This window comes from Bombina bombina, chromosome 6 (genome assembly GCF_027579735.1).
Source record: "Bombina bombina isolate aBomBom1 chromosome 6, aBomBom1.pri, whole genome shotgun sequence".
NCBI lineage: Eukaryota > Metazoa > Chordata > Amphibia > Anura > Bombinatoridae > Bombina > Bombina bombina.
Window position 1 is genome coordinate 152,894,773 of NC_069504.1, and position 14,021 is coordinate 152,908,793.

General features: G+C 39.3%; 1 protein-coding gene across 1 annotated transcript in view; it reads right to left on the reverse strand.

Annotated features, from left to right (window-relative positions):
- Positions 1-14,021, reverse strand: part of MAPK12 (mitogen-activated protein kinase 12) — a 170,198-nt gene that overhangs the window by 15,065 nt on the left and 141,112 nt on the right. The window contains exons 9-10 of the mRNA XM_053716642.1: positions 6,851-6,930; positions 4,909-4,987 (exon numbers count right to left, since the gene is read on the reverse strand). Coding sequence (XP_053572617.1) covers positions 4,909-4,987; positions 6,851-6,930 — 159 coding nt within the window. The remainder of the gene's footprint in view (positions 1-4,908; positions 4,988-6,850; positions 6,931-14,021) is intronic.

The following is a 14,021-nucleotide window of genomic DNA, read 5'->3' on the forward strand; positions in this document are numbered from 1 at the left end:
TGATACTGACCAAGGCCTGACAAAATTATTGCACATCTGGAAAATCTGCCAGACGTTTATGTAACAAAATAGACGAGGCAGAAATTTGACTCTTTAGGGAACTAGTCGATAATCCTCTTTCCAAACCTTCTTGTAGAAATGACAGAATTCTAGGAATCCTAACCCTGCTCCAAGAATAACCCTTGGATTGACACCAATATAGATATTTATGCCATATCTTAAGGTAAATTTTTCTAGTCACAGGTTTACGAGCCTGAATCATGGTCTCAATGACTGAATCTGAAAATTGCTGCTTGGATAAAATTAAGCGTTCAATCTCCACGCAGTCAGCTTCAGAGAAACTAGATTTGGATGAAGGAAGGGCCCTTGAAGTAGAAGGTCCTTCCTCAACAGAAGTCTCCAAGGTGGAAGAGATGACATTTCCACCAGGTCTGAATACCAAATCCTGCGAGGCCAAGCCGGGGCAATGAGGATCACTGACGCCCTCTCCTGCTTGATTCAAGCAATGACCCGAGGAAGAAGAGCAAACTGAGGAAATAGGTATGCAAGACTGAAATTCCAAGGTACCACCAGAGCATCTATTAGTACAGCCTGAGGGTCCCTCAATCTCGATCCATACCTCAGAAGCTTGGCATTCTGTCGAGATGCCATGAGATCAAATTCCGGCTGACCCCACTTGAGAATCTGGCTGGAAAACACTTCCGGATGGAGTTCCAACTCCCCTGGGTAAAAAAGTCTGCTCAGGAAGTCCGCCTCCCAGTTTTCCACCCCTGGGATGTGGATCGCTGACAGATAACAAATGTGGGTCTCCACCCACAGAATTATCTTGGCTACCTCTGTTATGGCTAAGGAACTCTGCGTTCCTCCCTGATGATTGATGTAAGCCACTGAAGTTATATTGTCCAACTGGAATCTGATGAACTGGGCCGAGGCTAACTGAGGCCAGGCCAGGCCAGAAGAGCATTGAAGATTGTTCTCAGCTCCAGAATATTTATGGGTAGAACAGACTCCGACCAAGTCCAAGTTCCCTGAGCCTTTAGGGAGCCCCAGACTGCTCCCCATCCCAGAAGGCTGGCGCCTGTTGTCACAATTACCCAGAAAAGTCTGTGAAAGCAAGTTCCTTGGGAAAGATGATCCTAAGACAACCACCATCGAAGAAAATCCCTTGTCTCCTGTTCCAGTAGAATTCGAGGATACAAAGCAGTATATTCTCCATTCCATTGTCTGAGGTGGAAATGAGCGAATGGGATGATGTCCATTGCCGCCACCATCAGCCCGATTACCTCCATGAACTGAGCCACAGAAGGCCGAGGAGCGGACTGAAGTGCTAGGCAAGAATCGAAAATCTTTGATTTCCTGACTTCTGTCAGAAAAATCTTCTTTGATATGGAATCTATTATGGTTCCCAAGAAGGTTACTATTGTATTTGAAACTAAGGAGCTCTTTCCCAAATTTACCTTCCATCCGTGAGATCGCAGGAAGGATAACATTTCCGTGTGGGACCTTGCTTGTTGAAAGGATGGCGTCTGGACCAGGATGTCGTCCAGATAGGGTGCTACTGCAATGCCCCATAATCGAAGCACCGCCAACAGCGATCCCAGAACCTTTTGAGAAAATTATGGGAGCTGAGGCAAGACTGAAAGGAAGAGCCATGATTTGGAAGTGTTTGTCTAGAAACTTGTGATGATCCCTGTGAATGGGAACATGTAGGTATGCATCCTTTAAATCCACTGTTGTCATAAATTGACCCTCCTGGACCAAAGGGAGAATGGAATGAATAGTTTCCATCTTGAAGGACGGTTCTCTGAGGAATTTGTTTAGACTTTTGAGATCTAAAATAGGCCTGAAGGTTCCCTCTTTTTTGGGGACCACAAACAGATTGGAATAAAACCCCAGATCCCGTTCCTGCATCGGAATAGGAACTATCATTCCCAGGTCAGAGGTCTCTTACACAGTGTAAGAACGTCTTTCTTTTTGTCTGGTCTACAGATAATCTTGAAAGCAGAAACCTGCCTCTGGGAGGAAAACTTTTGAACTCTATTTTGTATACCTGGGACACTATATCTACTGCCCAGGGATCCTGAACATCTCTAACCCAAGCCTGAGCGAAGAAGGAAAGTCTGACCCCTACAAGATCCAGTCCTGGATCTGTGGCAGACCCTTCATGCTGTCTGATTTAATAGCAGGCTTTTTGGATTGTTTTCCCTTATTCCAAGACTGATTGGGTCTCCATGAAGGTTCCTGCTTGGAAGCGGAAGAGAAAGAATTTCCTTTGAAATTTCGAAAGGAACGAAAATTACTCTGACGTCCCTTTTGCTTGTTTCTCTTATCCTGAGGGAGAAGATGACCCTTACCTCCCGTAATATCAGAGATTATTTCCGTCAAGCCCGGTCCAAACAAGGTCTTCCCTTTGTAAGGAATCGCTAAAAGTTTAGACTTAGATGATACATTCGCAGATCAAGGCTTTAACCCTAAGGCTCTGCGGGCTAGAACAGAAAACCCTGAAATCTTTGCTCCCAGTTTAATAACCTGTAGGGAAGTATCAGTAATAAAAGAAATAGACAACTTAAGAGCTTTTATCCTATCCTGGATCTTGTCCAGAGGAGTGTCTGTCCTAATAGCATCAGACAACGCGTCAAACCAGTAAGCCGACGCACTAGTGACAGTAGCAATACACACAGCTGGTTGCCATTGTAAACCTTGGTGTACATACATCTTTTTGAGTAACCCCTCTAATTTTTGTCCATAGGAACTTTAAAGGCACAACTATCCTCTATGGGGATAGTAGTTCTCTTGGCCAGGGTGGAAACGGCTCCTTCCACCTTGGGGACTGTTTGCCAAGCCTCCTTGACAGAGTCAGCTATGGGAAACAGCTTTTTAAATATAGGAGACGGAGAGAAAGGGATACCCGGTCTCTCCCACTCCTTAGCAATGATCTCAGAAACTCGATCTGGTACTGGAAAAACCTCTATCGAGGAAGGTACCTCAAAATATTTGTTTAGCTTACTGGATTTCTTCAGATTAACTACGACCATAGTGTCGCTGTCGTCTAATGTAGCTAAAACCTCCTTAAGAAACAGACAGGGGTGCTCAAGCTTAAACCTGAAGGATACAACTTCAGTATCAGCAGTAGGAATTACACTGTCAGAGTCTGAGATTTCACCCTCAGATGCTACCAAAGGATCCTCCTCCTCAGGTTTCTGAGAGGGGACATCTGAAATAGCAGCGACTGCATCAGTAACCTCACCTACTGAATGTTTACTCTTCCTCTTGCGCTTCCCCTGCAACATGGGAAAAGCAGATAATGTATCAGAAACCGCAGAAGACATGAGAGAAGCGATGTCTTGCAACGTAACTCCTGGGGGAGTTAAAAAGGAAGCGCAGGGCACTGCATGTGTGGGCGAAACAAGATGGGACACTTGAGGAGAAAGCTGCGGAATATATTGAACATTGACAGACTCCTGAACATCCTCCTTAGAAAATGATGGCTCAGAAAAAAGTCTATCCCTGTAATTTAAAGTTCTCTCAATGCATGAGGAACAGAAAGGGATTGGTGGTTCCACATTGGCATTAAAACACAAAGTACAAGTTACATTTTGCACAGCCTCTTGGTCCATTCTGACTCACAATGGTTCCAAATATCAAATTTTTATTCAAAATTTAAGGCAGAAAAAACGTTACTGTTACTGTTTAAACGATAACTTTTTTCTATTTCTAAACTGCAGTAAAAAACAGCAAGCTTAAACAGATCACCTCTGCACCTCAGCAGCTTAGCTGAGGTGTCTACCTGCCCAGCGACCTGGTTCCCTATGAGCAGGAGCCGACTCTTAGTGATAGATCTGAAACTCAGATGGATAAACCAGACTCCGTTATAACATACGCATGAAATGAGCGCTATGCGTAATGAAAACTGATGTTGCACTGCTTCCCCTTTCAAACAAAAACGGAAGGGCAGGAAAGGCGCGCAATAAAAATTACCGCCTCCTCTGGATCCGCCCATTGTGGGCGTAACAAAAGTTTTCTCCCGGTCGGTATATTCTTACTAAGTAAAACTGCAGGGAGTATGGAACCACCAACATGCCTTGCATAATGTTTTCTAGCCCCAGTGCCTGCGTGCTGTCCCCACTAAAGAGCCCAATACCTGAGCCTTTATATGAGTTCCCATATGAAATAACGGCCCCTTATTCTGAGTCTTTTTCCTTGCAGCCCCAGAAAATAAAGAAAGCACTTACCTCCTAATCTGCCCGACAGCAAGGCAGCTCCAGGTTTGAGAGGTCCTCTCCCTCACATAGACCTGCTAAACAAGAGAAATGACTGAGTAAAAATCCCTCAGACTTTCAAGATAGGGCAGTATCAGTATATGGGAGGCGCAGAGAGAATTATGTCCTTCAAGTTCCCATTGCTCTAAAGCCACCACTGCTCTACTGAAGAGACTGATATGGACTACGGCTACACCCTAGGACAAAGTAGCACAATCTTGTACTACTTTAAAAATAATAAACTCTTGATTGAAGAATCTTTTCTAACACCTAAATTTACCACCTCCTTGCTCTTAACGTAGGCAAAGAGAATGACTGGGGTGGGAGGGAAGGGAGGCGATATTTAACAGCTTTGCAGTGGTGCTCTTTGCCGCCTCCTGCTGGGCAGGAGTGGTATTTCCCAATAATAATTAGATGATCCATGGACTCATCGTGTCATTAAAAAGAAAAGTGTACATTGTGTGGTAAAAAACAAAAATTGATTATTCTAAGTGTTTTGCTGTGTAATAGTAATCAAGCAAATGGATTGTCATTTTTGAAATGCATAATTTATCATGAATGAAATTGCACATTTAAATGCAAAGTCTATAATCTATTAGTGAAAAAAAAATCAATAATGCTAAAGAAGAAACGGAAGAAATATGCTTACCAAGGGGGTTTGCAAATCTTAGGAGTGCTGTAAAATCTTTCTTCTGAACCTTTGGTAGGCTTTTTATGTAGCTTTTTGCCTGAATAAAAAGAATATGCATATTTGGATTAATTATATAACCTGCCACAATTTGCACATTATTTCTAATCAAAAGAGAAACAGAATTTCATATAATACAACCAATCAACTTACTGAAAGGGGGCATCACAATCTGAGTTTTAGGCTGCATATATGTACACATACAAAATATTATACCCGGGCCCAGGAAAAAGCTTGTGATGCTGAGAGGACAAATAATGACTGAAAACTAACTTTTGTGCCACAGTAGTTCATTTCAAAATATTGTAGATGTAATTTGACATGTTGACATTATGCATTAAACATGTAAATAGTAAATCGGAGAATGGCACTCTATGTTAGAGCACTTGACAAACTGAAATGCATATCTTCAAACATGGTAGAACTCAAATTAATTAAAAAAAACAGAGGGAATGCAATTTTAAACATTTTTTCAATTTACTTTTATCATTAAGTTTTCTTTGTTCACTTGGTATTTAAAGCTAAACCTAGGTAGACCTCATATGCTAATTTCTAGCCCTTGAAGGCCGCCTCTTATCTCAGTGCATGTTGACAGATTTTCACAGCTAGTCAGTGCTAGGTCACCTGTGCCATATAGATAAGATTTTGCTCACACCTGTAAAGTTACCGGTGAGTCAGCACTGATTGGCTAAAATGCAAGTCTGTCAAAAGAACTGAAATAGGGGGCAGTCTGCAGAGGCTTAGATACAAGGTAATCACAGAGGTAAAAAATATATTAATATAACCATGTTGGTTATGCAAAACTGGGGAATGGGTAATAAAGGGATCATCTATATTTTTTAAAAATAAAAATTCTGGCACAGACTGTCCCTTTAATTTTCGCAAATTCTGTAAACTATTTAAACTCTGGTTAAACCCACAAAAAGCTACAAGATACCAAAGATTCACAGGCATTTGAAGTGGGTTTTTACAAACCTCTATAAAAGCAAAAGAAACGTAGCCTAAGAAGAAGTAGAATATGGCCCCTAACTGATTCATTATTGATAACTGCCTAATGCATTGGAGGCAGATTTTTTTACTTTATGAATAATACGGCAAGGTGGCACACTTGTCATGAAGTGATGTAATATAAAATGGTTTTCAAGAGGTAGACTGTTAAAGAGCGCAACTGGAATACCACTGTCAAATTATGTTAACAAAAGGTACTGGCAGAGTTCACTTTACAAAGCCAGTAAGAAAACACAGGGTAACTTTTTTGTAACAGTTTTCAAACAGACTGGAACGACCATGAATTTCAAACTATTTGACAAATCTAAGAAGTGCTGCTATTGGAATATACCTTCTTATATAAGCTTCAAAATTTTTTCAAAAAGTACAATTCTTACATATTTTAGCAATTGGACACCAAAATAATGATTAACTGCAGGGCAGGCCAGCATGTGACCCTCTTATAATATATATACTGTATATCTGGCGTTTACTGGCCTCCAAGTAAATACAGTGTATATCTGAACATATACTAAAGTATTTTTCAACACTATAATAATTTAGTAAAAGTTTTTAAAAAGTGCTAATTATAGTATATATTAAACTGTACATTTGTTTCTATTTATGAATGATCCATATTTATTTTTCCCAAAAATTTGAGCTTATACATATAAAATTCAGATATCGTTCGCCAGCTTGGCTTTGTAACTCAAGGTTTACATCAAAAAATGTAAGATGTAAAATTTCTTCGGAACTTTTGCAATTAAATGTGCTCGCCTGAGATTTGAATGCATTTTTCTAAATTTTTAGCAAAATAGTATTTGCTGTTCTTGTTGTTACCACTGCTTTGATACACTGATTAATAAAATTTGATAACACCATGCTCACATTTTATTGTTCATGCTATTAACCTTACCTCTGGACTTTGGAGTTTTTGAACAAAATCCTGTGTTGGAGTTCCAGTAACTTTCATTATTTCTGTAAGCTGGTCCAGATCTTAACATAATACAATGCTCAGAATCATAACTTCAGGAAATATTTTACAGAGTAAATGTAAATTATTATACAAAATTGTGTACACAAGTAAGGCAACCAAATGAATTTATTTTTTACAGAAGAAAAAAAAACCCTACTGGCATTGTAAAAATATTTATTATATACATGTAATAATAGCATACTTTTGGGACGACAGTTGCACATCGGTTGGAGGCATTTAATGGTGTAAGAGTTTCAACTGGCGGCATAATTGAATGCAGAGTGAAAGGTATTTGAGTGTTAATAAATCAGATGAATATTGATTTCTCACAAAGTGAGGTCAAAGTTATTGCTCTGCACTGAGAACAGAATCTGAAGGATGTTAAAGTGAAGGTAAATTTCAGACTTTAAGAATGTTGCAATGAAAAATATATATAAGTTTAAAAAAAAATATGCGGTTTTGCTTGTAAAGTGAATATATATTTTATAATAAAAGATTTTTAATCCTACTTGGTTATGTCTGTCCCCCCCCCCCCCCTTCATTTCCTCTTTTGGCTGTGCTGTGACATAGAGAGCAGTGCAACCCACTCTTTACATAGGCTTCCTAAGGGCTTTCAAAGGGCTGGGCTTCAAGAGTGTCATATGACACACAAACTGATAGGATGTTTATTGGAATTGAAGGGGAAAAAAAATCAACCCAGTGCACCAGCATAACACTGTTATTGAAGCATTACTATAAGAACTGATTCAACACTTTCACAGATATATTTAAAAAAGGTACACATTTTTAATGGAAAAGATTACATAAATTGCATTTGATTAGCTAATGTTTACCATCACTTTAAGACTAGAAGGCAACCAAAAGCTAATGTTAACTGGTCAACTGGAATAGGCAAGATTAGACAAAGGTCAGTCAGACTCCGGTAACAACCGGCAAGACTCTGTTAAGTTCATAAGTGGGTCAAGATCAAGTAATGACCATCAGGTGGTCATTTTCAACCTCTCCCTCAGCACTGGTATATTTCCTTCATCGCTGAAACATGCACTGGTCACATCTATCCTCAAAAAAACCTTCCCTTGATCCTACCTCCCCATCCAACTACCGCCCTATTTCCCTCCTCCCTCTTGCCTCAAAGCTTCTCAAAATAACGAGTATATGCACGTCTATCCCATTTCCTTACATTTAACTTCCTTCTTCACCCACTGCAATCTGGATTTCGTCCCCATCACTCCAAAGAGACAGCTATTGTTAAGGTTACCAACGACCTACTTACAACAAAATCAAAAGGCCACTTCTCTCTGCTTATCCTCCTTGATCTTTCTGCAGCCTTTGACACTGTTGACCATCCTCTTTTGCTCCAAACACTCTAATCCTTCGGCATCTGACACAGCCCTTTCGTGGCTCTCTTCCTACCTGTCAAACCGCACCTTTAGTGTAGACTTCTCTGGGGCCTCCTCTGCCCCGTCACCACTTTCTGTCGGAGTACCGCAAGGCTCTGCCCTTGGTCCCCTTCACTTCTCAATCTACATGTCATCACTAGGTTCCCTAATAAAGTCCCACGCAATCCAAATCTACTTCTCTGCACCAGACCTATCTCCTTCCTTGCTAACACGTGTCAATAACTGTCTGTCTTTCTCACATCTCTTCCTGGATGTCCTCTCACTACCTCAAGCTAAATCTCTCCAAAACTGAACTGCTCATTTTCCCCCCTTCTTCCAAAATCTCCACCCCCAATCTCTCTATAACTGTCGACAACTCCATCATTACCCCTACCCCGCATGCCCGATGTCTCAGGGTCACATTTGACTCAGATCTCTCTTTCACTCAGATTCAGTCCTTGGCTAAAGCCTGTCGCTTCCATCTTAAAAACATCTCTAAAATTAGACACTTCCTTACACAAGACACAACTAAGATTTTAATCCACTATCTCATTCTTTCCCGCCTCGATTACTGCAACTCTGTCCTCTCTGGTCTCCCCACCTGCCGCCTAGCTCCTTTACAATCCATAATGAATGCCTCTGCCAGACTCCTCTTCCTTACATGTCACTCTTCATCTGCTGCACCTCTCTGACAATCCCTTCACTGGCTTCCTCTTGCCTCTAGGATCAAACACAAAATTCTCACTCTGACATACAAAGCCCTCAACTGCACTGCTCCCCCTTATATCTCAGATCTTGTCTCCAGATACTCTCCCTCCCGTCCCCTTCGCTCTGCTCATGACCTCCTACTCTCTTGTTACCTCATCGCACTCCCATTTACAGGACTTCTCCAGACTGGCTCCCATCTTGTGGAACCATCTGCCTCGCTCCACAAGACTCTCCCCTAGTTTTGTAAGCTTCAAGGGCTCCCTAAAGATTTTACTGTTCAGGGATGCATACAATCTATGCTAACCTTACTTTATACCAGTTCCACTCCTCCATTGCTATCCCCTGAACCCCCTTAGCATGTAAGCCTAAGAGTCCAGCTGTTTGTAGATCACCTTCTTAAGAGCCGACTACAACAGTGCAACTCTTGGCAGGGCCCTTTACCCATTTGATCCCTATAATTGTTTTGCTGTACTCCCCCTTTGTTTATAGCGCTGCGGAATCTGTTGGCGCTCTACAATAACAGATAGTAAGAAAATAATAATAATCAGGTGGCTGGAATGAACAGCAAGATGGCAGGAATTGCTCAGCAGACAAAGAAGCATGGTGAAGGAGAGTCACCAGCAGGATATGAGTAGCAGGTAATGGTCAGCAGGTACATTAGCAGGTAGCACCCACATATTTAAAGCTGACAAACCTCAAGAGCGTATGGTAGTAGTCTGATACCATAAATATTAATTATTAGGGTTCCCCATCACTACATAAGAGAGAAAAAAATATATATATATTTTTAGGCTTCATTGTCCCGAATAATCTCCTGGAGACTAGTCCACCTGATAGTTGCTCCTCTCTGGAATGCAAACTGCAGTGAAATCTACTGAAGGATCTTTCTGGCTCACTGAATCATGTGAATGCCCCAGGATGCCTCTCAGATTTCAGATTCCTGATACTGTGGCTATGTCTAAAATTTTACAGCTGGATTGTTCAGATAATCTTGAAAAAATCAGAACAATTTAATTTGCAAAAGAGACTTTTTTTTCATGTCCAACAGCCTTTAAACAATTTCTGCAATGTAACTTCCAATCCTAGAGTGCTGGAGCCTTTAACATTTCTGACCAGCATGAGTCAACTTCTAGATATGTACACTTCTTCATACAAAATAGCATTTCATTTTCAAAGACCTGTACATCACTTATGCATCATCTAATATATACTGCCTTTCTCCAGGACCATTATAACAATCTGTTTTTAATCTACATATTACCTTTGAACAATGGAATTACAGAAACCGTATTTGTCTTGTAGAGAATTAAAGCCCTGTTTAGTGTTAGCCGTTAATTATACACCTCTGTGTTCTTATAATATTTTATTTATAGAGTTCCAAAAGACATTTTATGTTACACAATAAAACACAAAATATAAAAGACAATGTGAACTCACCATCCCTTTAATGAAGATTGTGTAGAAAGGGATGAGTTAATATAAGTATACTATTTAAAGTAACTCATAATTAAATAAAATTGCAATGAGAACATTTATTCCCCAAGCAACTAGGCATTACAAATCACACTGCTACATAAAAAGGACGGATCATATATCTGCAATCCAGTCATTTAAGGATAGAATGATAAATTGCATTTGTTTTTAGATGTCAAACTTCTTAAAAATTTATTTATTTTAAGTTAAAAGCACTGCAAAGGTTTGATCAATAATAGTGGACACTGAAACACATTTTGCAAGAGCTAGAACACGTGAAATGTGTGTGCATATATAAAAGGACATTTAACACAACGAGTTTATATTTCTGTGGCAAAAGAAATTAGATTATGTGACCTGGTTATAGAAACAAATAGAGAAATTAGTAATCATTCCTTAGTATCACTTTCATCTTTACTTTTTAAAACAGCAGCTTCACTTTTTAATAAATGTTTGAAGTCATGACTCTGACTGGGCCACTCCAGAAGGAATATTTTCTTTTCTTGAAGCCATTTTGTTGTGGATTATGTTTGTATTTTAAGTTGTTGTCCTGTTGTCACCCAACTTCTGTTGAGCTTTGAATGGTGGACAGGTGGCCGTATGTTCCACTTCAAAATGTCTAGATGAAGTTGGGAATTTATTGTTTCTGTCAGTGATAGGAAGCTGTCCAGGTCATGAGGCAGCAAAACAGACCAAAATTATGATGCTGAATTGAGGATTTGAGGTTTGTGTGTATTGTCCCTCTTTGTATGTTCCTTTTAAACATTTCAACATCCAGTGCTCTTTTGCAAACTTCAGATATGCAACATTTTTTTTGACAGTGGTTTCCTGCCAGTTCTTTTTCAGTGTTTCTCATATTGCAGACTCATTGGCAGAGATGTTAACATATTCCAGAACGTTTTTAGCGGACACTCTAAGATTCTTCTTTACCACATTAAGCATTCTGCACTGCACTCTTGCAAGTATATTTGCAGGACACTCACTCATAGGAAGATTAGCAACAGTGCTGAACTTTCTCCATTTATAGACAATTTTTCATACAATGGACAGTGCTAACCATGAAGTATTCTTAATCTTAGGTCTTTAGTGATCTCTTTTAAAGTAAACCGCCTTTTAATTTTATAGGGCATGACAGCTCTGACCGACATCTCTAATCCTGTCTCATTGACTGGACTCCAGGTAAGCTGACTACCAACTCCAATTTTGAGGAACTCATTAGCCTAGGGAGTAGGGCTGTGCTATGTTGTAAAAAATTAATATTGCATACATTTCTCAATAAAAAAATGCATTAAACTGTACAGAATCATAAAGTACATATTTCTCATTGTTCAATACAGGATGAGAGCATTAAAATACAAACAACGAAACTAGTTTAAATGAAATTAGCTCTGTGCGCTCTGGTTACATAGTAGAAAGTTCTGCCACTTCCAGACCACCGCCACATCAAGGGCCTGTTGCTGCCGCTGCTGCCTCCACTACACTGCGCAATAAGGTGCTTAAATGGCGGGGATTTTTTTTTAGGACTGTGTTATGTGCTGTGACCAAGATTTTTTTAGGACTGTGCTATGTGCTTCTTGGTCCAACCCCCTGGAGAAGGGATCAGTGCTGCTGGGTTGGACTGGAGCATTTGTGTGACTAACATTAAATGTTAAGGAAGCCATTTCAGACTTTTTGTTGTTTGTTTTGATAATAAAAATTCAGCCTTGTGCGATTTAGATATTATGTAGCCCCATATCACGATTAATTGCATCATGCGATTAATTGCACTGCCCTACTAGGGAGTTACATACTTTTTCCACCCCTGTTCTGTAAATGTTACCACCAAATGTTCAATAAAGATAAGAAAACTTGCAATTTTTGTGTGTTATTTGTTTAAGAATATGAACATAAAAAAGAGTGAGAGAAAGTGAGAACACACTTTCAAAGCATTTTGTTTATGCAGTCCAAACTTACAAGCACCTGAAAAAACAGTATTTAAAGGGACATGACATTCAAAAAAATTCTCATTCATGATTTAGGTAGAACATACAATTTAAAAAAATTTTCACTTTACTTCTATTATCAAATTTGCTTCATTCTCTTGGTATCATTTGTTGAAGGAGCAGCAATCCACTACTGGTTTCTAACTGAACACATAGGTGAGCCAATGATAATCTGTATATATATAAGCAGCCACCAATCAGCAGCTAGAACCTTGTTTTTTTGCTGCTCCTAAGCTTATCTAGATAAACCTTTCAGCAAAAGGATAACAAGAGAAGTAAGCAAATTAAATAATAGAAGTAAATTGAGATCTATTAGAACTGAGACGGCAAATTCACACCTATGCTATAGGGGATGCAGTGAAAGGGGAACCTATATGCATATGTGGTGGGATTGTGAAAAATATACTAATATATGGGAACAATCCTCCGCTATGATAAGCTCTATTCTTCAAAAACAGGTAACTCTGACACCAGAACAAGCTTTATTGCACTTCACAATACCAGACATCCCTAAAATCTATCATAAATTGATAATGACTATATGCAGTTAGAATATGCAAAGCTCAATTCTGGAAGGCAATACCTCCAAACTTTAATTTCATAAAAGTAAAAATAGCTTACCACTACGAGATGACTAGCTTAGCAGCAGATAAATTAAATACTAAACAGAGCTTTTTAGTCCAATGGGAACCATACATCATGTTCCACGAAGCCGATTTACGATTACGACGTAGTCGACCTGAGGCTTAGGGTGATATTCATTGTTAACTGGGGGGGGCGCGAGACCTATAGACCTATATACCCGCCTTTTTCTCAATCCTATATGTACACCAAAATACTAGAAAGAATTGCTTAAGAGGTTAGCATTTCTGTTAAGGGATAGATGCCCGATGAACCAATCCAGACCATTATAAAGCTTGATGTATGATATTACACAGAAGCATAAGATTGATACATAAATTGCACAAAAGAGATGAATGTAGAAATGTTTTGATACGGTTTTCCTATAGAAAAGCTATGTTCAATATATTTGTAAAAACAACAAAATTACTAATAAAAACAAATTTCAAAATAAAATAATAGAAGTAAATTGGAAAGATGCTTAAAATTGTTTACTCTAGCTGAATCATGAAAAAAAATTGTGTTTCATGTCCTATTAAGCTTACCTGATAAATCAATTTATTTCATGACTAGTGATCACGTGTGGGAATATTCCCTTTCTGACCACTAGGAGCAGACAAAAAGGCACCTCCAACACACAAGAGCTTCCACAGTCATATATAGATTCATGGACTTTCACCATCAGAAAGAAAACAAAAATGTATGCTTACCATAAAAATTAATTTATTTTATAATGGTGAAAGTCATTATGTGTGGGAATCAATACCCAAGCCGGGAAGTCCATGAGACCACTGTGAATTGGACACACAGTGAAGGCAGGATTTAAATTATCAAGCACTACAGCCCACAGAATTTCTCAGAAGAAGACGCATACACAGCAAAGTGATAAAGTTTTGAAAAAGTGTGTAAAGAAGACCAAGTAGAGATTATCACCCCAAACAGCAGTGG